General features: G+C 43.7%; 1 protein-coding gene across 8 annotated transcripts in view; it reads left to right on the top strand.

Moving 5' to 3' along the window:
* The window catches only part of ASTN2 (astrotactin 2), an 831,863-nt gene that overhangs the window by 677,682 nt on the left and 126,977 nt on the right, over positions 1 to 27,204 (top strand). For all 8 annotated transcript variants that reach the window (XM_058523878.1, XM_058523879.1, XM_058523877.1 and 5 more), the window contains 2 exons: positions 9,179 to 9,312; positions 10,856 to 11,004. In XM_058523878.1, the coding sequence (XP_058379861.1) occupies positions 9,179 to 9,312; positions 10,856 to 11,004 (283 nt within the window). The remainder of the gene's footprint in view (positions 1 to 9,178; positions 9,313 to 10,855; positions 11,005 to 27,204) is intronic.

Here is a 27,204-nt window from a genome sequence, read left to right as displayed (position 1 = left end):
TGATGAGGATTAAGTTGGCTCATAGTGGTTAAGCATTTAGGCTTTAGGATTTGAGGAACTTTAGTTTGAATTCTGCTCTGCCAAATACTGCCTATGTGGTGTAGAAAATGAATCCAAACTCCCGGGGGCCTCAGTTTCATCCTCTATATAATGGGAGTGGTAGAAGTACCCAATTCATGATGTTGCTGTGCAAATTAAATGTCTCGTATGTCAAACACTTAGCACTGTGTCTGGCATATAGAAATGCTCAGAAATGCTTGCTGTTATTTTTAATGCATTGAAACCTAGCACTTCATCCTCTACATGAGATGGATGGGAGCTGAAAGATGAGGTGAACTGACAACAAAAATAGCCCCTTGCCTGAGGATCATGTAACCCTGTCATCTTGTCGGTGTACATCTTGGGGAACAGACAGCTGACAGAGCCCCAAGCAGGAGCATCTCAGTGGGGTGTATATTTATTTCTCTAATATTTTTTCATTAGCAGAGGTAAGTGTGGCAAGAGGGGGGTTTGGCTGGCTCTAAATGTCTTCCTCCTGTCACCCAGATTAACAAGCTGTTCTGTTGGGTTCTCATCATTCAGGGAGAATGGCTTGAAAAGGGAGGTTTATCCTGACAGGGGAAATTAGGTGTCATTTCTGTGATTTATAGAGCCATGGATTGAGCTGCACAATTTCTCATATGGGAAATGGGTCCATGCCAGTTGGTATTCCTTCACTGTGTGGCCTTGTGAATGGGAGAATCTGACTAAGAGGCTGAAAATGAGGGGTGGGGCAAGGAAAGTCAGGGGTTAGAGACCCTCTGCTCTACTGTGTTCTGTCTGGGGGACCTGGGCCGGTATCTTTTTTTCTCTGACCCTGCACTTGCTCATCTGTAAGGATTGCTGGGTACAGTAAGAGCCTCTGCATCCACTGGTTGTTGGGAGGCTTATAGGAGCTAACAGACAGGTGCCGTGACACCAGGCCTAGAATGAGGAGATGGTTAATAGGTGTATCTTCTCTTCATCCCACTCTGCCCTTTCTTCAAAAACCGTCAATGGTGTGCTTATTGTCCATGTGACTGCCTCTACAGAGGGGATGTTAGCTGGCAGGAGTTTTTTAAATAAACTTTATTTTTTAGAGCAGTTTTATGTTCCCAGCAAAATTCCCATCCCAGTGTAAAGTGCAAAAAGTTCCCACATACCCCCTGACTGCCTCCCCACATGCAAAGCCTCCTCCACTGTCAACATCCCACCCCAGAGTGGTGCATGTGTTACAATCGATGGGCCTACATTGGCACATCATCACCACCCAAAGTCCAGAGTTTACATTAGGATTCACTCATGGTGTGCATTCTGAGTTTTGAAACATGTATAATGACACATGTCCACCATGATAGCATCATACAGAATAATTTCACTACCCTAAAACCCTCTGTGCTCCATTTATTCATCCCTGTCTTCCCCCTAACCCCTGCCAACCACTGATCTTTTTACTGTCTCTGTAGTTTTGCCTGCTGGCGGGAATTTTTAAGGGATTCCAGGCAATATATCTAGGATGTGAAGTTTTAAAGGAGATTGGAAAATTGTGGGCAGCTTTGAGAAAAAGCAAAATCCAGGACACAAATCAGAAAATGATCAGAATCAGCAATGCTGTGGCGAGAATGTCCAAGTTGAAGAAATTACAGGTGACTATAAGGCCCAGAGAGGATAAAAGGGACTTACTGAGGTCACACAGCAAGTCCGACAATGTTAGAGTTCCCTGGACCTCTCCTGACCTAGGTGTTCTACTCTTTTCATGCTCTGTATCTTCTTCCTGTGGGATTTTATTCCCTTCTGTGGTTTCTATTACATCGAACCATATGAAGTTGCTGACATTTGACTTAGAAAAATGGTAATTACCTAAGGCATTTTCATTGGCCCGTTCCCATCAGTACAGTGAAAAATCGCAATATATGCTAAAGGTGAGGGGAACCAGGAGAGTAAATAACCTTTTAAAAAAAATGGGTGTCTCCATCAGAGTGTGTATTTGGAGGCTTTATATTTCAGGGCACAGGCTCTAGAGCCAGACTTCCTGGTTTCAAATCCTGGCTGTGCCACTTACTAGCTCAATGACCTTGGGAACACATGTAAAATGGACATAGTAATCACACCTACCTCACAGGTTGTAGGGAAAATTAAATGAGTTAGTGTATCTAAAATACATAGGGTTCTTGTGAGGAGGAATACATGTAGAGCATTTGAAACAGTGCCTGGCTCGTAGTAAAGCTCTGAAGAAATGTTAAGTGCTATTACTCATATCCTCCAGTTAGTGAGACTATTGCTCATGATGGTAGTGGCTGAAAGAATGGGCTTCAGGGTCAAATGACCTGAGTTCAAGTCCTTTTTCTACCCCGTTTAGCTGGGTGATTTTGAACAGGCTCTTTCACCCTTCAAACCTGAGTTTCCTCACCTGTAAAACGGGGATGGTAACAGCAGAATCTGCCTCGTAAGGCTATTGACGGGATTGAATGAGATAATGTGTATTAAAGTGCTCAGCACACTCTCAGGAAATGTTGTTAATATGTTTGTTTCCTGTCCAACAGCATAGCAGGTGAGTGGTTTGGACCCAGGTCCAAAGGTAGGTGCCTTGTGTAGTGAGTGTTACTTGATGTAAAAAAACTTGGTTTATTTTCTGCCAGACTCTTGTAGTGTAAACTTGGACAACTCCCATCCTCTCTTTGGGATTCTTAGTCTGCAAAATTGTGAAGGCCAGCATCACGTTCAGGACTCTTTAGCTCTGAGATGCTAGGGGCCTGTGACAACGAGTGTGCGTATGTACTTCAGACCCTCCAGCTCCTGGGATATGTATGTAGTTTGAGGTTTCTCTTCACTTTGCTCAGCTGCTCCTCAGTTGCTCCCTCCACTGAGCAATCTTTCAGGATTGTTCAGAGGTGAATTATCTGCTGTTCCAGTTATTTATTGTTATGTAATCCCAAAAATCAGTGGCTTAAAACAACAATGATCATTTTGTTATTCTCTTTAATGGTTCTGAGGGATGACGGGGCTGAGCTGGGCAGTTCTTCCTGGAGCCTCTCCTGTGGCTGCAGTCATCTGGGGGCTATGGCTGGAGTCATCTCAAAGTCTTTCCTACTCACACGTCCTGCAGATGACCCTGGCTGTTGGCTGGGACCTCAGCTCGATCTATTGCTAGAATACCTACATGTGGCGTCTCCATGTGGTCTGGGGATCCTCATAGCGTGGTGGTCAGCTTCCAAGAGTGAGTATCCCAAGAGACATGATGTGGAAGCTGCCAGTTTCTTAAGGCCTGAGCCCAGAAATTAAAGCAGCAACACTTCTTTTGGTCGGGCAGTCAAAGAGCCCAGACTCAAAAGGAGGGAACCTAGATCTCACTTCATGATGAAGGGAATGTCAAAGATATTTAGGGTCATGTTTTAAAATCACCACACCTGCCTTCTTGCTCTGTTAAGTGGACTAACATCACCCACTTCTCTCCCCACACGTGTTCTCATACATGCTTCTTAATTATGCAATCATTGATTTGTAACAAGATGACCTGTTAATCTCGTCTCTGTCAGGACACGCAGGCATTTCTTATTCCATTCCCCAAAAATGGGGGCTCCAGTTCCTGGTCTCCAACTCCTATAACTAGCGGGGAAATGAGCTATTGGCATCTCCTGCAGCCACTGCTAGGGGGTGTGCTAAGGACCAGATGGTAGATGGGCCAAGTAGATCCTATCTCAGAGGTTCAGGCTGGCCTAGAAATCACTATGTCTGTCTCTGCACAAGCACTGCTATGATGCCCTCTTCAATCCTTCTCGTGTTCCTCAATCCTAGTCCCTCCTGACCAATCAAACATGTGGTCAGCCTGGGCTCGGAAATTAGTCTTCCTACAAAGCTAGGAGATCAACTACTGGTCCCTTCCTCCCGTCTCTCTCTAGGGACTTAGAAGCTTCTTAGTTTAGACTCAAGCACTTCCGGGGCAAAAAGCAATCAATCCACTCTCCTCCAAACAGTAATCCCAAATGTCTCCAAAAGGGATTCTATTTCCATACTCACCCCAATCCCCTTTCAATGGATTCAAGGAAATTTAGTCTTTTTATGATGACCAATTGCATTTCTGTCATCTCTTTTGCTAGAAGTGAAAAATAATAGCAAGTGTACAAGTTTAATCCCTGTCGGAGATTCCTATTACATATCTATGGAATTTAACACATATTTTTGGGACCCTACTATGTGTTGACTCTTTTGCTTGGAGCTGGGAACACAGAGGTGAATCATATATATTACCTTGGCCTGGAGGAGTTCACAGTCTGGTAAGCAAGAAGGACACATAAACACACAAGTTGCAAGGAAATGTGAAATGTGCAAAAATTGAATGAGAGGAAGAAGGGAGAGACAAAATCTCTCAAGTGTGGCAGAGTCCTGATGGACAGGGAAAGGTTCTAGGAGTTCAGCAAGGAGAAAGAAGTGGGGAAAGGGAATTTCAGACCAAAGGCACAGCATGAGAAAAGGCTTGGTATGAAACGGTGCACCACTCTAAGAAGTTAGTATGTGCTGGATCACAGAGTGGGAGCAGTGGGGAGAAGACGAGAGAAGAGCCACAGGTGAACAAGAAAGGCCTTTGAATGTCAGGTTAAGAGCCCAGGTTGACTGCTTGTTTCTGGCTGGAGACACCAAGTTAATGGGGATGCTATCTACTGACATGGCGGATACAAGTAGTCTTGGGGAAGAAGAACATCACACATACATTTTCTTTGCTTTTGTCATTTATAAACTGATTTGTTTCATTCGGCATTCCATGTGAACTTTTAATTTAATTCAACAAATGTTGGCTGACTTATGTTACCTGTTATGTACAGTATTAAGCACTAAAAGGGAGCTGGGGGTAAAAGGTAATCTATTATTTCTTCTCTGGAAGGCCTTCACCTCCTCAATTGGTATGTGTTGGGCAGCCACATGACTAAATTTATTATCACTGTAAAACTAACAAAATCCAGTAAGCTTTGAGGGAGGACTCCAGGCATCTTTTTTCTTATTCAAACCAGAACATCAAAAATAACAGTCTTGATATCAGCCCCTGAGTATAATTTTCAGGGTAAAAAAATAGTCATTGTAAGTATAGAATTTAATTTGTGGGCTTAGTGACATTCTATATAGATGGTCCCAAGTATCTTAATCAAATAAGGAGTGTTTACTTATAAAGTTTAAGATTCTTAAGACATTGTCAAAATTTTTAGAGCTCAAAGGGCCCCTTCCTTTGCATCCCCACAGCCTCCTATGTGTGTTACTTCATAGCATTTGAACCATGTTAATTGTTATTGTTTCTGTGTGTCTTCACCATTAAGCTATGAGTCCTTTGAAGTTAGCTACTGGGTCTTGATCATCTCCTTTCTTAGCATCTAGACAGCACGTGGTATGGAGTAGGAAGTTCAGTGGATGTTTATTGAACTTAATTAAACCTTCAAAAATATTATCTTCTGCATTTTACAGATGGGGAAAGTGGGGCTCTAAGAGAGGAATAACTTATGCAAGTTCAAATAGGAAAGTAACAACAGAGTCAGGAATCAATCCTAGTTTATTTTGATTGCTTAACATTTTTGTGGCTGTTTTCTCCTCCTGCGCAGCTTCGTTTGCTAGCTAATTAGCCAGAAGTTGGAAGCATTTACAAGTAGTGGAAATGCAAACCTTCTTTGTTATGAAAACCAATGGCCGTGCAATCTAGCCCTCAGCCCTTGTATTAAGCACAGGATTTGTTTCTTAAGTCCCTTCACTTACTCAAAAGCCAGGAGTCAACAATGCCTCCAGTGTAAGGTTTCATTTTCCTCTGAGGACACACACAGACACACACACACGCATGCACACACAAAAACAACACAGAAGCGCGTGATCCAAGCAGAGCAGCTGAAAAGGATGTTTTGGATGAAATCTTGGCATATATTGTTCTGATGCGACCTGGGAAAGTCGAGAGTGCCAGAATTCAGATGGACTTCAATTAAACTCCCTACTCCTCCATGTGTCTGTGAATGGGTATAGGACACCCATCTCGAAGGGTAATTTTGAGATTATATGGAGGAACAGAGTCGTTTCATCACAAAGTTGCTCTATCACCTTGGACCAGCCAGCTAGCCTTTCTGGGCCACTGTATCTGCATCTGTAAAAGGGATTAGATTAGATGATTTACAGAGTCCCTTGAAGCTGGAACGTTCTATGGTTCTTCTCTCCTGGGATCTAACTGGATTCAGGATGGAGTGTTGCAAGGACTGAAGAAGTAAGGAGAGAGTGATCCTGTGCTGACACAGTGCTGGCTTCTCCTGCCTTGCCAGGGATCCCTGTTTGATGTAGGTCTTCTATCAGGGCGTATTTGTCTGCTATCCAGGGTTTGCCTGGCCCCTGCACCAGTCCCCATTCTGTTCCTCAGCGTTTGGGAAAGAGCCAGTGGCTGTGGAGACTCACAGGCAGGATTTCTTCCCAAGAGTTGCTTGGATGGTGAAACTCACAAAGTCCAGGGAGATTTCCTGTTTTGTTTTCCACAAGCTCAAGTGACTATTGATTACAAAAACCACACAGACACGCACACACACACACATGCATGTACGTGCACATACACGCGTGCACGCAAAGATAAAAACACATACACAAACAAAACAGGATGTTCCTTCTCCTCCTCTTGCTGAAATCCAAGGTCATCTCTTACCATCTGTGTCACTTCCGCCTGTGGCCTTGGATTTCACCATTATGATAATTAAGCCCTTAGCACTGGCTGGAGGTGTTACAGAATCTTAAGCCAAGAGCAGTTGTGCACGTTAATTTCAGTAAGGGGGAACCTGCAAATGGAGGGACAAAAATGTCTGTCAGTCAGTATGACCTCATGCTGTCCTTGTGAGAGTACCCCCTCTGGTGCTGGCAGGAGAACAGACATTAATTCCCCAGACTGGTTCTGACATGTAGTAGGAACAGTGCTATGACGGTGCCAGACCCTGGCCCACATACTCTATATGTAAACATTGAATGGGATATACTTATGCTAAAAAAATTGTTGTTTATCTGAAATTTGAATTTAACTGAGCATCCTGTATTTTGCTTGACTGAATTTGGCTACCTTACTTTGGGTTAACTCCATGGCCTCGCATGGTTAAACAGAAAAGACTTTCACTTGGGAGTCACAGAGATCTGGGATGGGATTCTACTTCCACCATTTACTTGCTGTGTGATCTTGGGACGGTTGCTTCACTGTTCTGCTTCCTAGTTCTTTCATCTGTAAATGAAGATCATAGTATCTGTATCTCAGGACTATTGTGAGTATTACATTTTTTAATGCCCTTAAAGCACCTTACTCTGTAATTAGGTGCTTCATGAACATTAGCTTTTATTATAGTTCTTTTTTATTTCTTTGAGTGGCTACTCTTAATTCAGGAGAAATTAGATCATTTGCTCATATCCTAGGAGAGGGTATGGGTAAGAACATATGGCAGGAACAATTGGAGCCTTCTCATCCGAGGTACTAGGAGAAATGCGATGGAGGCTTACACAATAGCATTCTTGATATGCACCTTCTCCTTCTAGATCTGTGTTCTGGGTAGCTAAGGAGGCAGACCCCAAACCCACTTTATACAAACATACTGTGTTTGAATCTTTTGAACAATGCAGGATGGAAAAAGTGACACCTGGGTAATCAAGTGTCCTTGGTTCTAGGCAGTGTGAAGCTTTCATTTAAAAAGTGCACAGAAAGTAAAAAAACAAAAAAGAAAACAAAAAGAAAGAAAGCACATAGAGTGTTACCTGGCAACAGTGTAAGAGATCAACACTCTCTGGAATCCCTAAGTTTTAAAATGAGCTGTCAAACATTCTGAATCCCCAGTGCTTTGAAACGTCAGTGTAAAAGGAGTGACTAAAGCATAAAGCGCATCTGAGCCTGAGCCTGAGCCTGATGATCAGGTTTTCAGTGTCCGTCAATTTTTACAATAAATATTCACTGAATAACTGGGCTGAGTCCCGTGAGAATACGGATACAAATAAGGCATGGCCTGTGCCCTTGGTGGGATCAAGATCTGTTGGATGAGACAGGCAAGGGAATGTGACGGTAGGGCAGTCTAGTGGGTTATGGTGTCCAGAAGAGATGATCCTAGGCTTAAGAAAGTCAAGTTAGGGTTCCCAGTGAAAGAAATGTTTCATTTGAGACCAAAAAACTAACTTGGAGTATGAGGTGGGGAAAATATTCCAGCAGAGAGGACAGAATGTGTTAAAAAAAAAAAAAAAAAGACAATGAAGCACATTGCAATTAAATAGAACATTGATCATCAGTTAGAACAAGGGTCAGCAAACTGTGGCCCTCCGTTTTTGTAAATAAAGTTTTATTGGGACACAATCATACCCATTCATTTAAAGTGTCATCTATGTCACTTTCATGCTACAAAAGCAGAGTTAAGTAATTGTGGCAGAGACTGCTTGGCTGCAAAGCCAGTAATATTTACTATTTAGCCCTTTACAGAGACACTTGGCTGTCTCCTGATTTAGAGTACACTTTTCATAAGTAGGAATTCGCTGTTGGTGGAAATGTTAGTGATTGCGTGAGGATGGATTGCAGTAGGAAAGGAAAATCAGAGGAATGGTGAGAGATGAGACTGGGAGGTAGGCAGGAGCTAGAGCAAGGAGTTTAGACTTTATCCTGAGGGCCATGTGGAGCCTCTGCAGGTTTCTAAGCAGGGAGGTGAGATGGTCAGATTTCTCCAAGAAGCAGTGTAGCAAGGTGTTTAAGAAGGCAGAGTCTGCAGCCAGACTGCCTTGGATCGGATCCCAGCTCCATCACTCACTAGCTATGAACCTTGGGCAAGTTACTTACCTTCTGTGTGCCTCAGTTTTCCAATTTTTCGGATGAAATGATAAAAATAATAATTACAATTGTTGTGTGGGGTGGTGAAGATGAAATAAGTTAATACAAGTAGAATGCTGGGCCCAGAGGAGGTTCTCAGTAGATGCTATTAGTATCCTGTCTCAATGACCATTCTGGCTGCTGCGTAGAGAATGGCTCAGAATGAGAGAACCTGGTGGTGAAGAGCTAGGGGTTTAGGCAAGAGATGGTGTCCTGTGTCTAGGCGGGCTGCTCTGAAGCTTTGTTCGGCTATGATCATGGCCATGGGCACCTTCACTGTCAATCTCTCCACCATTGCATCATCATTTCTTCTGTCCTCCTTCATTCCAGGCCTTCAAGAGTGCGCTGATGAGCTCCTATTGGTGCTCAGGGAAAGGGGACGTGATCGATGACTGGTGCAGGTGTGACCTCAGTGCCTTTGATGCCAGTGGGCTCCCCAACTGTAGCCCACTCCCGCAGCCGGTGTACGTATGTATGGCCCCCTTTCCATGGACTCACACTCCTGTCCTGCCAGCCCAGGCCATGACTTGCTTCTGTTCCCAGGATACCTCACCAGATATCTGAAGTCTCTGGGGCCTGCCTCCTCCTTCGAGAAAGCAGGGAGCTTTGGTGGAACAGACACGTGGCTCAGGGGTAGACACTAGTATTGCAATGTGGACTATTTAATGATGCCAGTCAGTCCATCATTACTTCCTTCACTCATCCATTCAGCCAGGGTTTACTGAGCACTGACTATGGCTTTGTCAAGCTTCTGTGTTAGGTGCTGGGGCAACTGAGATAAAGAAAGTATAGAACCTTTTCTAAGAAACTTCATTTTATTCTTTTCATTCCTATAATATTTGAACACCTGCTATGTGTCAGACCGAGGAGAATGCATCAATGAACAACACAGGCATGGTCTGTGCACTCAGGGAGGTGACCATTTAGTGAGGAGGACAGAGGTCAAAGCAAAAATGGGAAAATAAGATACAGTTTAAAAATATACATAATAAAAATATGAAAGAAACACAGAGGGAGTTGCTAATGAAGAGAATTATGTGGGGATGCTCCAGTTGGAGGTGAGAGAAGCCTCTCTGAAAAGACATGAATTCAAGTAGGAGTCAGCCAGTCAAGGAGTGGCAACAATCATGTTTCAGGCAAAAGGGATAAGCACGTGTGAAATGGTGAAGTTCACCATTTGAGGAAGTAGAAGAAGGCCATCTTAATTGCAGGAGTGTGGTCAAGAGGGAAATGGTGTGAGGAGCATAGGAGAACTGGGCTGGAGCCAACATTGGGGAACCAGGGTCCCACAACACCTCTCTAGAGTGAGAAGAATTACACCGTAAGATAGTCCTTGAAGAGAGAGTGTGGTGTAGTGGAAAGAAGAAAGAATCTGGGCTGGGAACAAGCCAAGTTACCATCATGATCTGTCCCCAGCTTGTTATGTGACTTTGTGCAAATTGTTTCCCTTTTCTGGGCCTTGCTTTCCCCATCTGTGAAATGAGGGGATTGTACCTCCCTTTCTCTAAGGACCCTTTCAGTTCTAACCTTCAATCGTTCTGTTATTTCTTGCTTTATGAAAGGATTCCCCAGGATTCTTGCCTTCTGTGAGGGAGTACTGATTTAAGGATGTTAAAGGATTGACTGATCTATGGGAGGATTGAAGAGAACGGCAGAAAGGTTGAAAGCTACTGTGTATGAAGGCATTGCCAATTTAATCGACAATGAAGCATCATTGAGAATGTAGTCTAAACAAATGGAAAGCTGATCAACTTTCTGTGAGCACAATTGTGTGCTTGGATTAATTTACTGGATTGTGCATTGATGCTGAAAGGTAGCTCTTCTTATCCCCATTTTATGGACCCAGAAACGGAGGCTGAAAAAAGTGTAATAAGTTGCCTGAGACCATACAAGGTGTTGGTGGGGGGCTGAATCAGGATTTGAGCCCAGGCTGAGTCCTGCAGAATCTTTTGGGGCCCAGACAATGCTGGCTGGCAAACAAACAACCTTTCCTGTCACTCCCTCTAGGCTGCGACTGTCCCCAGCAGTAGAGCCCTCCAGCACTGTGGTCTCCTTGGAGTGGGTAGATGTTCAGCCGGCTATTGGGACCAAGGTCTCTGACTATATTCTCCAGCACAAGAAGGTGGATGAATACACAGATACAGACCTCTACACAGGTAAGTAGAAGGCCCTTGACTTCCCACTTTGTTGGGATAGTGTGACACAGGAGGGAAAGTGGGATTTCCTAATGCACAGATACAGACCTCTACACAGGTAAGTAGAAGGCCCTTGACTTCCCACTTTGTTGGGATAGTGTGACACAGGAGGGAAAGTGGGATTTCCTAATGCACAGATACAGACCTCTACACAGGTAAGTAGAAGGCCCTTGACTTCCCACTTTGTTGGGATAGTGTGACACAGGAGGGAAAGTGGGATTTCCTAATGCCTTTGGAGACTTGGTGTCATCTGACCTGGGAAGAAGGCATTCCTGGAAGGCATTGGGAGGTTTCACTGTTTAGTGATTGTCACCTGGTGCCCAAACCTGTGTGCTTTTTTGTATGGTTTTCTGCAGGGAAAAATAGCAAATTGTACTTGGAAAGAATTTCTGATTCTCTGAGTGGTATCCTCAAAGTCATATATCAAAGGGTTCATTAATTCAGAAGAGGATTTGACCTTTTCTACTTGGGAAGGCTTACAGGTCACATGTTTGAAGAGCTTGGTCTGTAAATATATTATCTCTGGGACTGAGAAAGAAATGCAAGGAATTGCCTTTTCTACTGAGATGTACTGAGATGGTCATCTGTAATGCTGGGGAAGAGGGATTTGGAAATGATTCAGGCATGCAGGAGAAGATGAGAAAAGTGGCTGTTAAGAGTGCTGCATTTGGTTGTAACTCAGAGTGCTCTTTCTGAGTCCTTCTAAATATTCTGACACAGCCAAGAAGCTGTATCATCCTGGAGGTTGGGTCATGGGGGCTTGTCTGGCTCTAGGGCAGGCTGGGAGCCAGGGTCCATGGAAGCTGGCCTTGAGGCTGGAGCCATGGGGGACAGGCCCAGTACTGGAGTATCGAGGGCAGGGGGCCATGGGAGCTGGCATGGTGCTGGTGTGGGTCAAAAACCTGGCTCTGTGGTAGTTGGCCTAGTGCTGGGCCCAGCAGGAAGCCTGGGTTCGAGGATGCTTGCCTGGAGCCTGGGTTCATAGGAGCTGATTGGGAGCCTGGGCCACAGGGGCCATCTGGGGCCATGGGAGTTGGCAGGTGCCAGGGTGGGTTAGGGGCCTGGGTTGCTGGGAGCCACCTACAGCCATGGGAGTCAGCCTGGTGCTTGGGCTTGCTTCTCTGGGGTCTGCTGTGAAGTCAGGCACTCACTTCTCTCCACAGGGAGGGTTTCTCTCTCTGCACTGGGCTGCCCAGGCTTGGAGGAGGGGTTATGGGAGTGAATCTATCTTTCCTACCCATCATAATGCATCTTTTCTTATTTTTGTGCTCTACCCAGGTGCTATAATCCCTCACCTAGAAACCTTAGTTTTTGTGAAGGTATTTCTGCACATGGACAGTTGTTCAAATTGATTTTTCTGGGGTGGGTTGGGTGGGGGACAAGTGCTGGAAATTCCTATGCCGCCATTTTGCTAACATCAGTCTCCGAATGGTTACCAACCTTGTTCTACAGATCAAGTAAGTGAATCCCAGAGAGATACTTGACTTTCCCAAAGTCCCACGCCCAGTACATGGTAGAGCCAGGCTTTACAACCAGGTCTGTCTTACTCCCAGCACAGTACTCGTTCTTCATGGAACATCATACTTAATGGTGAAAGACTGAATGCTAGTTTGTGGAGAGATTTTTGTTTTGTTTTGTTTTAATTACAAATGTACATTGAGAATTTTCTGTGTCTGTTGAAATGATCATATAGTTTATGTTTCTTAGTTTGTTAATATGCTGAATTACATGGATGGATTTTCAAATGGTAAAACAACCTTGCGATCCTGGAATAAGTAAATCCCACATGGTCGTGATGCATTATCTTTTTTGTGTATTTTTGGATGTGATGTGTTAAAATTTTGTTTAGAATTTTTGCATCCATGTTAGTGAGGGATTTTGATCTGTAGTTTTCTTTTCTTGTGATGTTTTTGTCTGTTTTGCTATCAGGGTAATTCTGACCTTACAAAATGAATTGCGAAATATTTCTTCCTTTTCAGTTTTCTGAAAGAATTTGATTAGAATTGGTAGTATTTCTTCCTTAATTGTTTAATAGAATTCACCAGTGAAGTGATCTGGGTTTGGAGCCTTTCTTGTAAGAAGCATTTAACTACTAATTTAATTCTCTAATAGTTACAGGGCTATTCGGGTTATCTATGGCTTCTTGAGTGATCTTTGGTAGCTTGCATGTTTCAAGGAATTTTCCCATTTCATGTAAGTTATAAAATATATATATATATTTTTTTCCTCTGACTGCTTCTAAGATTTTCTCTTTATTACTGGTTTTGAGCAATTTTATTATTTATTGTGCTCAAGGTTTATTGAGCTTCCTGGATCTGTGGGTTTATAGTTTTCAGTGGGCAATTATCTTTAAAGAAACGGGATAATGAGTCTTGTGTCTTTATAATTTGGAATTCTGCCACAGTGCTTGACATTCTTAGATGTTCAATGTTCACTGAATTGAATTGTATATGAGTAGGCATATACATGTCTTAATTTTTCAACTCTGACTTTAACTCCTTGAGTGCTGTGTGGTCTTATGGGGTCTTATGTAGTCCTAGAGACTAGCCGAGTACATAGCAGGCCTTCTAAAATGTGTCATGATCAGTTGATGCTATAGATGATTGGGGGTGGATATCTGAAACATAAACCACATCTCTGCCTTCTTTCCACCTTTACCACGTCTCAACCACCTGGAAAGTGAACTTGGCCCGAATTTGAAGATTTCAGCTCACTTCAAGTTGTATCTTAGAGGATATAAGCCTAATGAAGAAGTGTGGGCTTTGGAAAACCTGGCTTCTGCTTTCAGTTTCCACTACTTCTCATTGAGAAATCTAGGGCCAGTCAACATCTTTTCTAGGCCTCAGTTTTCCTGTCTGTGGAATGGAGAAAATAACACCTACCTTACAAGCTACTTTAAGGGTCAAATATAACACAGTTCTTGGGACATCATAGGTACTAATAAATTTTACTTGCTTCTCATTTCCATGAATTAAAAAAAACTGAAAAGGAAAATTAAATGTTAGGAAGAAAACAACAAAATAAGGTTTAAGACTTGTTTTGGATAGAGAGTTAGGATTACTCACACATTTGGCCAGGTGAAGCCAGAACAGGGAGATGTGGGCTTTCTCCTTTGATCTCTCTGGAGTTTTGCCCGCAGCCGAATCCAGTGCTGGAATTGTTTATTTATGCACGAGCTCACGCATGCGTGTGCACAGATATACATGCATACACACATTCTTTTGCTCTCTCTCTTACACACATGCATACATGCACAAACACACACACACACGCACCCTTTATGGCTGCCATATGTTTGACACGGTTTTGAACTAGCCATTGAAATGCTCACTCTCACTCCATCTCCCCCTCATCCCTGCCTTTGGCGCCCTCTTTGTTTCTTTCGGAGAAGGCATTGCTCTATTGGTTCTGGGACTCCATTGGGAAAGCCAAGCATAAGTAGCCTCCTTTTCCAGTTGTTTTGAGCAGAAACGGGGCTTGTTTTGGGGGGTGGCTGAATTCCCCGCACGCTAATCTGTCATCAATATTAAAAACAGACGTCTGGTTCTCCCACGTGGCCTCATCAGAGCAGTTGGCATGGGTTTCAGCCTCTTGGGCAGGGGTAGACGCAGGGAGGGTGGGAATGAGAAGGGGGGCTGAGGCACAGGCAGATTTAATGAATCCAAATCCCCTGTTTGACTTACGGAGAAAAAGCTGAGGAAGGGGAGGGACTTGTCCAGAGGTTACACACATGATGAGTTAGTGGTCGAGTCGGAGCTAGAACGGGGCCTCTGGTTTCTTTACCTGCCCTCCCTGCCAAGTCCAGACATCTTTCCAGCAGTCCATATTACCTCTGGTGTGCTTTGCTCTTGTTGAGAATAAACCAAGAGGCAGATGGAAATTAGGGGATGTGGGGCATCCGTGTGTCTGAGCAGGATGGAGCCTGTAGCCACCCGATGGCAGTTCGGAGGCTCTGACCCTACAGGGAATGTAGCCCCTCAGACCCGTCGCTTCTTTGTCTGCTTTCCAATATGCCAGCTTCTGAGAATCTCAAAAGTTCAGAGTAGAAGGACCTTAAGCATTGAGTCCAACTTCCTAAATGTAAAGGTCAGAAGAGTGAAGACAAGAAGGGGAAGGGTCTCACCCAACATCATAATCTCTCACCACACTCCTCTGCATTTTTTTGGTCATCTGATTTTTTTAAACTTTTAACTTTTTTTTAATCTTTTAAAAATCAGAGACTTCTCTCTCGCAGCATGGGATTCTCAGCTTCAGCTTGTTTGCTTTAGGGCTGGAAGGCCAGGTGGCTCTTTTGGCCCCCAGAGAGGCAGCAGACCCTCTCCACCATCCCCCCATACCTTCTCACGAAAGGCAGCAATGTCTGGAGTTGGTCAGTGCCCCTTTCTGTCCTGGCATCTGGGAGCCTGCTGGGCCACTCCCCAGCTGATCAATACCAGGCTCCCCTCCTGCCAACTCTCAATTCTTGTCTCCGTTTCTTCCTTTGTCTCTGTCTCTCTCTCCTTCCTTCTTTTTCTCTCTTTACGTGTGTCACCTCTTGATATCTTTCTCTCTGCCTCTTCTTTTGTCTTTTTCACTTCATGTCCCCTTCTACCTATGTCTCAGCCTACCTTGTCTTATCTTTGTCTCTCCAAGCTGGCTTAAATAGGAGCTGCTCATCTAGATCGTCTAGATCTGGGTCAAGGATAATGTCCAGAATGGTCAGAAGACATCTCCATCCACCCCCAACTCCATTCTATATCCTCTCCCTCCCTGTTTCCATTAAGTCTAATCTACAACTAAAAACACCCCACATCCCCCTACACACACCATCCCTTCTCAGACCTTAGACTGAAGACCTTCTCAAGTGAAGGGGAACAGTTATAGAAGTGAATTTGTGTGGGGAATAATTCAAGGCAAAGGGCAGCAAGGCCCCACTTCCTCCAGTAGCTCAGAGAACAGTGGCAGCAGAGCCTGTGATGGAGCAATTACATTGGAGTTGTTTATGAAATACTGTGGACATTACTCATAGCTCCTCAAAGCAGCACCGGCCATGGCTGAGCCATACCCTTTGTCTGAGAAGCTAGAGGGGCCCTCACCCACCTGCCGTCTGCCTGCCCTGGACCAGCTTGAGGGAGGTGATGTCATTGGAGACTGGGCCCCACTCCCTCAGCGAGAGTGGAGGTGGGGGCAGGGAAGGAAATATGTTTTACAGGGTGAGGTACAAACCGACATGACTGCAAACATCTGGAACTGATATTAGGTCCTGAGAAAATGTTTCTACCACTCCAGCTGCTCTTCGGGTGAGAGGTTTCTAAAGTCAAGGACCTCCAAAAGGAAAAGGTACTTGGAGGGTCTTAATTCTCTCCATCTCCCATGCCACCCAGCCTGCCTTCTGTATCACAGTTTTTTATAGTTCACAAAGCACACTCATTCATCTCATTAATAAATATGGAGGTCTTACTATGGTCCAGACACTGCAGAACATGCTGGGCGTGGAATAGTAACAAGACAGGCATGATTCCTGCCTTCATGGAGATTATAGTCTACTAGGAGAGAGATACAGCTTAGCGAGAAATTACCCTATAGCATGATAGGTGTTGAGATAATTCAGACACTGCAAGAGCACAGAATAGGGGCTTCTAACTCAGTCCAGTGAGGTCAGTAAAGGCTACCTAGAGGAAGTGAGGCAATTGTTTGAGATTCTGCTCCTAGTAGTTAATCATACTGATCAACCCATCATACTCAAGACTACCAGCCCCCCCGATGTGGAGCTCACCCTCTGGCTGAAAAGACTGCTCCTCAGGTCTCACTTCCTTCCTGCTGCCACCTGTTGCCATACTTGACCTTAGTAGCAGAAGCCCATTATAGATGCCAGGAAAAGAAAAGTTACCTTTTCCTCTGCACTTTCCAGAATGTCGTTCCAGGCCAGGGAAGAATTATGGTAGGTAGGTGTCTATCTTCTATGCAAAGACTTTGTCGAGAATAAATCCATCCTGCCTTATGTCCTTAGTCATTCCCCAAAAGGTAAAGTCAAATAGAATCCAATCTTCATCTTCTTGCCTCACCTAAAACTGACTTGCTAAGTATTTAAGCTGCTGTTTTGGAGCTTTCTCTCCATCTGTGCTCTTGTTATTACAACAGATGACTTCAAGTCCTCCTGGTTGCCCTGTCCATCAATCCAATCTCTCACTTCCTTAGCCTGCTCAGCTCCAGTGAACTTTCCTCCATTCTACATCAGCCACCCACTCCTAGGTCACACCCTGGGGTTTGTCCTCACGTAATGTTTTCTCATCAAAATTCATTAGTTCCAACATCCTGCTCTCTGACCATAATCTTTTATCCTCTCAGTTTTTTGATCTCAAACTCCTACCATGCCTATCTTTTAACTCAACAGGACTTCCTGTCCCTTAGTATCACTACCCTGTCTGCATCTATCACTTCCAATTTTTCCTTAGTCACCTCCCTATCCATGTGCAATGGGCTGAATGTTTTTGTCCCTCCAAAATCCATATGGTAAAATACTAACCCCCAAGGTGATGATATTGAGAGGTGAGGTCCTTGGGCAGTGATTAGGTCAAAAGTGTTTGCAATTTTATGTCTCAGAAGCAATTCAAACTCAACACATCTAAAACTAAACTTGTTACCATCTCCCCACAAACATGCTCCTGTCCAAGTGTTCATTTACTCTTTCTGTAACTGGTACCAATATAAATTCAGTTCCTTGAAGCAAAACTGCAAGGCTTAACTCTTTTCTCTTGTTCATCCTATTATTCAATTCATAAGCAAGTTATTTTGCTTTGATCTCTATAATCTCTTTTTTCCCAGCTTTAGTGGGATATCGTTGACATATAACATTATCTCTTAAATCTACATCTTTCTGTTCTCATTGCCTAGTCTAAGCCACCCATCATCTCTTGCAATCACCTTCTAATTAGTCTTCATATTAGCCACTTTTTATCCCTTTTGGTTCTCAATTTTAAATCCAGGATTACCAGTTGTACCCAAATACAACTTTTGATAATATCCGGTGCCTAGCACATGTGCCTGGAATACCATGGACACTCAATAAATATTTGATGAATAGATATCTGATTTATCAGTATCATTCTCCCGATTTAAACCTTTTAAGTGCTTTCCGTAACTCTTCTAACTGAATAAAAAGGATTTTGACATGGCCTACAAGATTATGAATAATTGCTCTTGCTTACTTCTCCAGTCTTCTCTCTACTCTTGATATCACAAATTATCTTTCCCACTTGGATCTATAAATTCAGGTCTTAGCTTAAATGTCACTTATCTGAATCCTTACATTATATTTGGTCCCCTCATTGATTATGTGGACTTTTAGCATTTAGTACTCCCTTGGTAGCATTTATTAACAATTATAATGAATGCATTTTGATTTTGGGGGTAGAGAGGCTTAGCATTTGCCTTTCTCACTAGAATATTAGCTCCTGCAAGGTGAAGTTATATTCATTTTTTTTCTCACTCTATCCCCAGTGCCTAGTAAAATGCCAGGCACCCAATAAGACCTGAAGTGTGAGCAGGAAGTAGTGAAATGAGTGAAGACTGAGGGATGAATGAGGATGGAGAGGATTCCAGGTAGAGGGAAAATCATATGCAGTGTGTTGCCTTAAGGAATAAAAGGGTGGTATGGCTGGAGTGTAAATTTTGAGTGGTGGAATTAAAAGAGAAGAAACTACAGAAGGGGTGACATTGTGGCGAGTTGTTTAAGGCACGCTAAAGAGTGAAAGTTTCATCACCCTGGCTGCTCTATGGAAGATGAATTGAAGGACCTTTGTGTCCATTATTTCATTTTAGCCACAAATTAATCCATCCAAGTAGGAGGGAATTATTATCTCCATTTACAGGTGAGAGAGTTGAAGATCAGGCTTGTGAAGTTGATAGTTGAAGGTCAAACTTCTAAGAAGAATGGGGTCAAGAATTGAATTTGGGTCTCTTGACTGTTTAATCCACATTTCTTTCCATTTCTCACTGCCAGTGTAATGCCAGCCAGAAGCATGAAGCCCCTTGATCTGGGGATCAAGATGAATGGCTGAATGGTCTTTTCTACATAACTTCTTTTCCCTAGGAAAGGATTGTGTGTGGCATTGAGGGGTGGACTAGACCCCAGTCTGTAGGACTAAGGTTCAGCTTCTGTTGCCCACATAGAGGAATGGTGGACATGGGACTGAGCAGAGGCATCAAAGAGATAGCCTGTAGGTGAAAAGAGATGCTAAGAAAAGGAGTACACATATGAGGTCCCTCCCTCCTCCATTGGTCATGGGGAGGTGGGAGGGAAGTAGAATTTCCCTCTAAGACGTTATTTATTGACTTTTAAAAATCGGAGTTAATTACTTCTCCCCTATACCTCGACTCTGAATCTGTCCTTTTCTCTTCCCTACTAAGGCCAATAGAACTTCCAATAGAACTTCCTCACCAGGCTCTCCTTCCTCTAGTCTTGCCCCTATATTCAGTCTTTCTCATGTTGCCAGAGTCTTATCTGTCTATATCAGTGTTTCCCAAAACACATTCCCCATATGTGAATGTATTAACGAAAAAATCAGAACTAAACTCCAGTACTTCTCAGCATTGTTGTGAGCAACAAATGGAAGGATATATGATGAATGTGAGAGGCCTGGTGCATAGATATACAATAATCACTCATCCTCTTTCTTTTATCCTTGCCATCCTCTTTGAAATATACACAATGCTCTTACTTATCTGAAATAATTGGCCTTAAACTGGAGGTAGCAAACCAGTGGCTACATAGCATTTTTTAATATTTGATTAAGTTGCCATCATTTGAAATCTGGAAGATTTTTACATGAAAATCTGGATTCCTGGCTTCTACTGAAAAAGAGTAAGTTCTGGCAACCTTGGGCTCGCATTCCAACGTGGCAGCAGTAGACGGGAGAGTTGAGTAGCAGCTCTACACTTTAGAGAATGTATGTAAACTCTAGTTTACCATAGTCCACCTCTTCCAGGTTGTCTGACATGCAACCCACTACATTAATTTGTATTATCTGCTTTGCCCCTGTAGATATTTGAATGTGTCATCTCTAACTTAGGCTAGGGACAGAGAACATCTTCTCTTGCGAATTTTGTATTCACCATGCCTTGGAATATTTTTGCCTGTTGTTTGCCCATAACATGGGGAAGGGGGTTTGAGCTGACTATTGAATAATGAAAGAAATATCTTATTAAAATTCCTTCTATTTTTGAATGTTTATTCTGTGCCCCACAAGACTTCTAGCTCTGTGAGGGTATCTCTCTAGTTCATCACTGTGTTCGTTTGTTCATCCTCTCCTAGCACAGAGTGTGGTTTGCAATAGAAGCCTAATGGGCAACCATTAAAGGAGTACACTGAGTGAAGAAAGTAGAGATGCTACTCATTAAATGAGTGGTAAACTCATTTAATCCTCACAATAATTCTATGATGACGTTACTATTGTTATTCTCATTTTCACAAAAGCAGAAACTGAGATTCAGAAGTAGCCCACCGGGTCACATGCTTCTAGAATCCTAAAATATCATACTTAACAAGATCCTTACAGATCAGTTAAGACAATCGCCTCAATTCAGATGAAGGAACTGAACCCCAGAAGTCAAGGAACTTGCCCTCAGTCTCCTGGCGAGTAAGTTCAGGCTAGCATATAGGCAGGATCTCCTGGCTCCTAGCCCAGCGTTGGTTCCCATACCCTGTGCCCTTAGGAGTATCCAGGCTTGGATTTGTCCACCAATTCCATTTTCAGTTTCCGTAAACTTCCTACAATTGACTTCCCTCTCCCTGAGTCATCCTGTCCTACCTCCTAAGGGAGAGATTCTGGATACATCCCTGGAGCCATGTGAGATGAGATCAAGGAGTTGTGTTCACTTGACCTCAGACCCTCCAGGGAGAACTCAATTACCCTGCCCTGATCCGGCCTCACCTACCCCAGTGGGAAAAGGTGAGGGTGGAGTACCCTGGAAAGAAGGAATTTGGTTATTAACCAACAATGAAGATGGGCTTATAAGAAAACAATTATGGGCCCTGCTGTAATTGCCCTGTAATACATAATTGTCAAGTTCCTCTCCAGCTCATCTTTGAAGACTGTTGACCCATTTAAAAGCCTCAGGCAGGGGCCGGCCCCGTGGCATAGCGGTTAAGTGCATGCGCTCCGCTGCTGGCGGCCCGGGTTCGGATCCTGGGCGCGCACTGAGGCACCGCTTGTCAGGCCATGCTGTGGCGGTGTCCCATATAAAATGGAGGTAGATGGGCACAGATGTTAGCCCAGGGCCAGTCTTCCTCAGCAAAATGAGGAGGATTGGCAGATGTTAGCTCAGGGCTGATCTTCCTCACAAAAAAATAAATAAATAACATAAAAGCCTCAGGCATAGCTGACATCAGTGGTGTAGGAAAGCTTTTTAACATATAGGAGTTCCCTGGGAGTATTCACTCCATGATTCCCAAGGGCCTTTAGAAACACAGGAAATCTTGAAGGAACCATAGAGATCACAGACAAACCTCTACTCAGTGTCCCCCACCCACCCCTCACCTCTCACTCCATCATACAGATGAGGAATAAGACTCAGAGAAGATAAGTGACTTGACTGCAGTCATTCAAAGCTCGTGAGTATAAGTCTGTAGGTCCTGAAGACATATTGTTGGATTCCCAAGGGGAAGGGGAGGGAAATCCCAACTCACCAGGTCTCGGGATGACGCGGGCCCACAGACACAGAAGACCGAACTTGATGCAAACGCAAGAGGTTTATTGAACGGAGCTCCGGGTCGACTCGTGTCTCTCGCAGGAGACAGAGGGGTCGACCCCGAGCCTTAGGGGGCAAGTTCTTTTATAGGATTTGGGAGCATAAAGCGGGAAAAGGTTGGCGCGGTTTTACATGATTGGTTAATTCAAAACATTCAGACAGTTACATTTTATGGCGCGAATTGCTACGGCGCGAAACAGCTATCAAGGTGCACACACATGTCCCCATCTGGCCCCCCTCCACCCCGACCCTCCCAAACTTATCCCTCTGTAGCACTCCCTTGTTCTCAATTTTCTCTGAACAGTTTAGGGTGAGTCTTCCGCGAACAGAGTCAGTTGGGATCGATAGACTCTATTCATAGAAGACTCGCCCCAACTGCCCCTTAAGGTGTTAACATATTAAATTTTTAACATAATTTACATTCTTCAATATCAAGAGTCCTGGAATAATTCCTGCCCTCAATACTGACCATTCAAGTGCCAAAGACTTGGGTCACAATACCTATGGATTTGGGTTCACTCACTTATTATTTATTTCAGATCCCTGGGCAGCAGTCATCCTTTGGGGGAGGCTGAGTTCTGGAGAGAATAACCTCCAAGAAAGGAGCCATTTTCAAAGGCCAGAAAAGATAGACGCCATACGTTCTAGTAGGCAAGAAAATAAATTCCTTTACGTAACCATCCTTCAGATATTTTCTTCATATTTGGAAAAGAGAACAATACAACCCAAACACTTTCCCTTCTTGCATTGGCTTTGAGGAAGCTGATTACTAACTTAACATGTAAGGGCAGTAACAACACTAGTCTTCTTTCTCATCCTCAGACACCCCAAGCTGGTTACTTCACATCTACTTCTTTCTGCCTAGAACTTTCTGCCCCTAGTTGTTCGGATTGTTAGCTCCTTCATAGCGTTTGGTTGTTTCAACCCATTGTCATCTTCACTTAGAAGCCTCTCTGACCATCCAGGTATAAGGTTGCTTCTCTGTCACTCATTGTCACATCCCCCAGTATTATTGCATATCACATCACTTATCATTCTATGAAATAATCTCATTTATTTATGGTTTTGCCTATTTATTTTTGGCTCCCCTGCTCTTGAATGTAAGCTCTATAATATTGATGACCTCAACTGTCTCATTCCGTGCTATATCCCTACTACCAAAAATACAAATTATGCTATTATTAGAGGTTAGGAAACCAGGCAGTCAAACCACAAGTGAAGAAGCACAAAGATATCCAATATAAAGAGAGTCACAGCACGAAGGAAGCAAGAGGAAGTGCATTTATTAAGCACCTACTCCATACCAGGAACTTTGTAAGCACTATAGAAAGTGCAGGTTAGTTAAAGAGAAAGGGAAGAGAACCAGCATTTATTGGGCTTTTATATACCAGGTGCTTCTGTATAATATTTAATCATCAGGATTATTCTGAAAAGTAGTTGTTATATTATTTCACAGATGGGGAAACCAAGGTTCAAAGGGACAGAGTCACTTTCTTAAGGGCATATAGTTATTAAATGACAGAGTTAGGATTTGAACCCAACTCTTTCTCACTCACAAGTCCGTGCTCTTTATCCCTACTCTTGATGGCTTCCAAGGAATCCTTGAAAGAGGAATAATTTAAAAAAAAAGTTTTTTTAATGAAAGGAATGAGAGGAGTATATAATGAAAAAGTTATACAATTTCAAGGGGTGTGTTTTTGATTGGGAGTGTGGAGGAGGGGCTGGGCATTGTTTTCAAGGCAGAAATTACTGAGAAACGTAAGCTCTGAGCCACTTGGGTCATATGCTGGGCCAGGGACTGCAGGTCTCAATGTTTCATGCATTGGGTACAGATGTGCTGTCATCATGTGCATGATGAATCACACCTTAGGAAGTTCAGATCTGGCTATTCTGCAGCAGCTGAGCTTCTCAGGGGAGTTCTGAGTCTGTAGCATAAGGAGACAAAGGGTGATGAAACTGAGATCCAATGAGTACCCTCAACAGGCTGAATTTAAAGTGACAGAGCAAAATCAAATGTCAGTGAGACTGGATTCTCTAAATGTTTCTCACCTAGAATTAGCTACATGGACCACTGTCTCAATGATTATGTAGTTTATTAGTGGGGCTTTTCTCTACATGCCAAGTTGATACTCGTGGCTTATACTTTTTAAATTCATTTCTAGCTGATAAACAATTATGGACTATCTGCTGTGCGCCCAAGTTGGTTCCAGGCACTGGGGAAATGCTAGAGACAGTGAGTTGAATTACTTAACTATAATTCATAGTAGAGGACATGCATTCATCCTGTTTTTCTTTTTCATTTTGATTAACCTAAAAACGGAGCCTGCGCAAGGATTCAGAGCAGGTAGTTTACTTCGTAGGTACACATAGGCAAGAGTTTTTTTTTTTTTTTTTTTTTGTGAGGAAGATCAGCCCTGAGCTAACATCCATGCCAACCCTCCTCTTTTTTTTTGCTGAGAAAGACCGGCTCTGAGCTAACGTCTATTGCCGATCCTCCTCCTTTTTTTCCCCAAAGCCCCAGTAGATAGTTGCATGTCATAGTTGCACATCTTTCTAGTTGCTGTATGTGGGACATAGCCTCAGCATGGCCGGAGAAGCGTTGCGTCGGTGCGCGCCCGGGATCCGAACCCGGGCCGCCAGTAGCGGAGCACGTGCATTTAGCCACTAAACCACGGGACCGGCCCCTAGGCAACAGTTTTGAGGGAGCTTGGACAGTGGCATCAGAGGGAAAGCCAATACAGGGGTGTGTTCAGAAGGTTATTATTAAGGTAATATGGGCTTGATTTCACTGTCATCTCCTGAGAAGGAGACAGATGCCTCCCAGAATTGCTGCCTGAGGATGCAAACCTGGAGTGGGTCTGCTGTGGCTCCCTACTTGTGGTGTTTGAAGATTGCTGTTCCTTACGCTTCTGGGCTGTGCTTGCCTGGTTGAGCTGAGAGCTCCCATAGCATCAGCGAAGGCCTTGGAGCAGAAAGAAGAAAGACACACCTGGCATGTGCTCAAGGTGGAAGTTATTGGAGCAGCACGAGGTGAGTCTGAGCTCACACTAGAAGTGTCCACTGCAGTTGAGGCTGAAATCAGAGACTAGGGATGTGCAGTGACCCTGAGGATTCTCTTACATACTTATTCAGCAAATGTGTATATTGAAAAACTACATTTGTCAAGCATATTGCTATGTTCTTGGAAATCAATGGAGAACGTGATAAATACTACCCCTTCTTTCTGGGAGCACTTAATCTGGGGAGAGAGAAATGAAAAATAGACAACTACATGATAATATAGTAAAAATGAAATATGACTAAATAGATGCAACAACTTAGAATGGAAGAAAGATCAGTTTGGATCGGGAAACTGGTGATCAAGGAGGCCTCCGTGAAGAAAGTGGTCTTTGACCTCAGCCTGGAAGGTATGAGAAGTGTTTCAATAGTAGAAATGAGTAAGAGGAAATGCAGACAGAAGGAAAAACATAAATCAAGAAAGACATGAAGATAGAAAAGAAAGGTGCCTTGAGGAAAATGATACGAGAGAGACTAGAGTATTTGGTCAAGAGGATGGTTGCCTCGAAGACCAGGCTAAGATATTTGGACTCTATTGTCTGGGCTGTGGAGAGTGATGGAAGGTGTTGATGGGCCTAAGTTGTGATTGGAATACACCTTCTCATTCTCAGGTAGGAATGACTAGGTGCAGGTGAGGTATCATGGGTGGTTGTAATGTAGAATGGGCCCTGCCAGTCTTGGCTTACATAGGGTCTTGGCAGCAGAACAGAGGCTCTAATTTGGACAAGTGGGATCAAGGTAAAGACATAAGGCAGATTAGCTTCCTCCAGACATTCTCTGCCTTTGACGTCCGCATGGAGAATGGCATTAGCATTCTGTTCCACCAACCAGGGCAGTTTGATAATTTTTATTAATGTGTGGCCCAGTGAGTTTCCTCAGCCTTCATCCATCAAACGCTGCATCATGCCTTCAACAGCGGCCCACACCCAGTGCCTCGGAAGCCCATATATCATGCCTCCAGGCAGGGAAGCAGTTTCCCTTTTATCTCCCTTTCAAAAGCACAGATGTTTGGAATGTCAGTAAAGGTACCCAGCCTTCTCTGGGTTCAGGCACAGCTTCTCCCTGGATGACCTGTTTGGAATCCTTGTTCTCGATGTATTCTGGCCAGACAAGCTCTCTTTTTTTCCTTTCGAGCTGCCTCTGCCTCACTTTTCTAACCCATGTTTCATGGGCAACACATTTGTGTGGCCACATCTGCCTTGTCCCAGCTGCTGAGGCCATTTGCAAGGTAGATATTGATCAGCATTTGAAAAATTTTATACCTTGATATCCTGATGGATGGCTTATCTTTAGACCTCATCCACCTCTCCCCTTTATCATCTGAAGAAGGAAAGCGCCATGAAGGGCTGGGTTGCGAGAGACTTGATCTGACCCTGAGTCCCTGTGTGATCTTGGGACTCTCCTGTATGGGCCTCATTTTCCCTATCTCTGAAATGGGGTGGTCGAAACTGATCTCCTCTGAGGCCTCTCTGTCTTTAAGGTTTATGATTTCAAGCCTCTAGGGTATTAAATGCATATACTGTCTTCTCTTCTTTCATTCATTTTTGGCAGAATGCCTTTATTTTTTTTTTTAATTTCTGTGGAAGTGTAACAGTCATACACAAAAGTCCACTAATCATAAGTGATCATCTTGATGAATTTTCACAAAGTGAACACAGCCCTGTAACCAGTACCCAGATCAAGAAACAGGACATTGCCAGCCGCCCAGAAGCCCACCCTGTACTCCCATTCAGGCATAGCCTCTTCCTCAAGGGTTCATCACTATCGTGAGTTCTATTAATATTGATTAATTTTGCATGTTTTCAAGCTATATGTAAAAAAAAAATCATACAATGTGCATTCTCTTGTGTCTGGGTTCTTTTGCTTACCATATTGTGAGTTTCGTTCATATTATTAGATAGAGTTGTAGTTTATGTATTTATTATTATTAGTATTTCTCTTGTTCTCGAGGGAAGCTGTCATTTAAAAAGCTGGCAGCGGTTTTTATATCTGGAGACAGCAAGTTAGCTTGAAGCTGAGCTTTTTTTGTCCCAGAAAGTTCTTGTGAATGGCCTCTCTTAGAGATGTAAAGGTAAGGCCGGTAGGTAGGTAACCATTGATTAAGCTGGGGGAAAGATTCAATGGGGGCGTTGTGTCGCCTGGAAAAGGCTACCTTCTCGGGGCTGGCCCCGTGGCTTAGTGGTTAAGTGTGCGCACTCCGCTACTGGTGGCCCGGGTTCACATTATGTAGGAGGACTCAGCATGAAGGAAGAAGAAGTCTGATTGGTGTATCAGGCTCAAAGCCACAGTATGTACAGCCACCTTAGCACAGTGGGCATGACCTGAGAATGGGAAGTGAAATGTAATCTATAAAGTGTTGCAGAGGGGCTGGCCCAG

This window comes from Diceros bicornis, chromosome 28 (assembly GCF_020826845.1).
Source record: "Diceros bicornis minor isolate mBicDic1 chromosome 28, mDicBic1.mat.cur, whole genome shotgun sequence".
In the NCBI taxonomy this organism is placed as follows: domain Eukaryota; kingdom Metazoa; phylum Chordata; class Mammalia; order Perissodactyla; family Rhinocerotidae; genus Diceros; species Diceros bicornis.
Note: the sequence above shows the minus strand (reverse complement) of the source record. Positions and strands in the feature narration are given on the sequence as shown.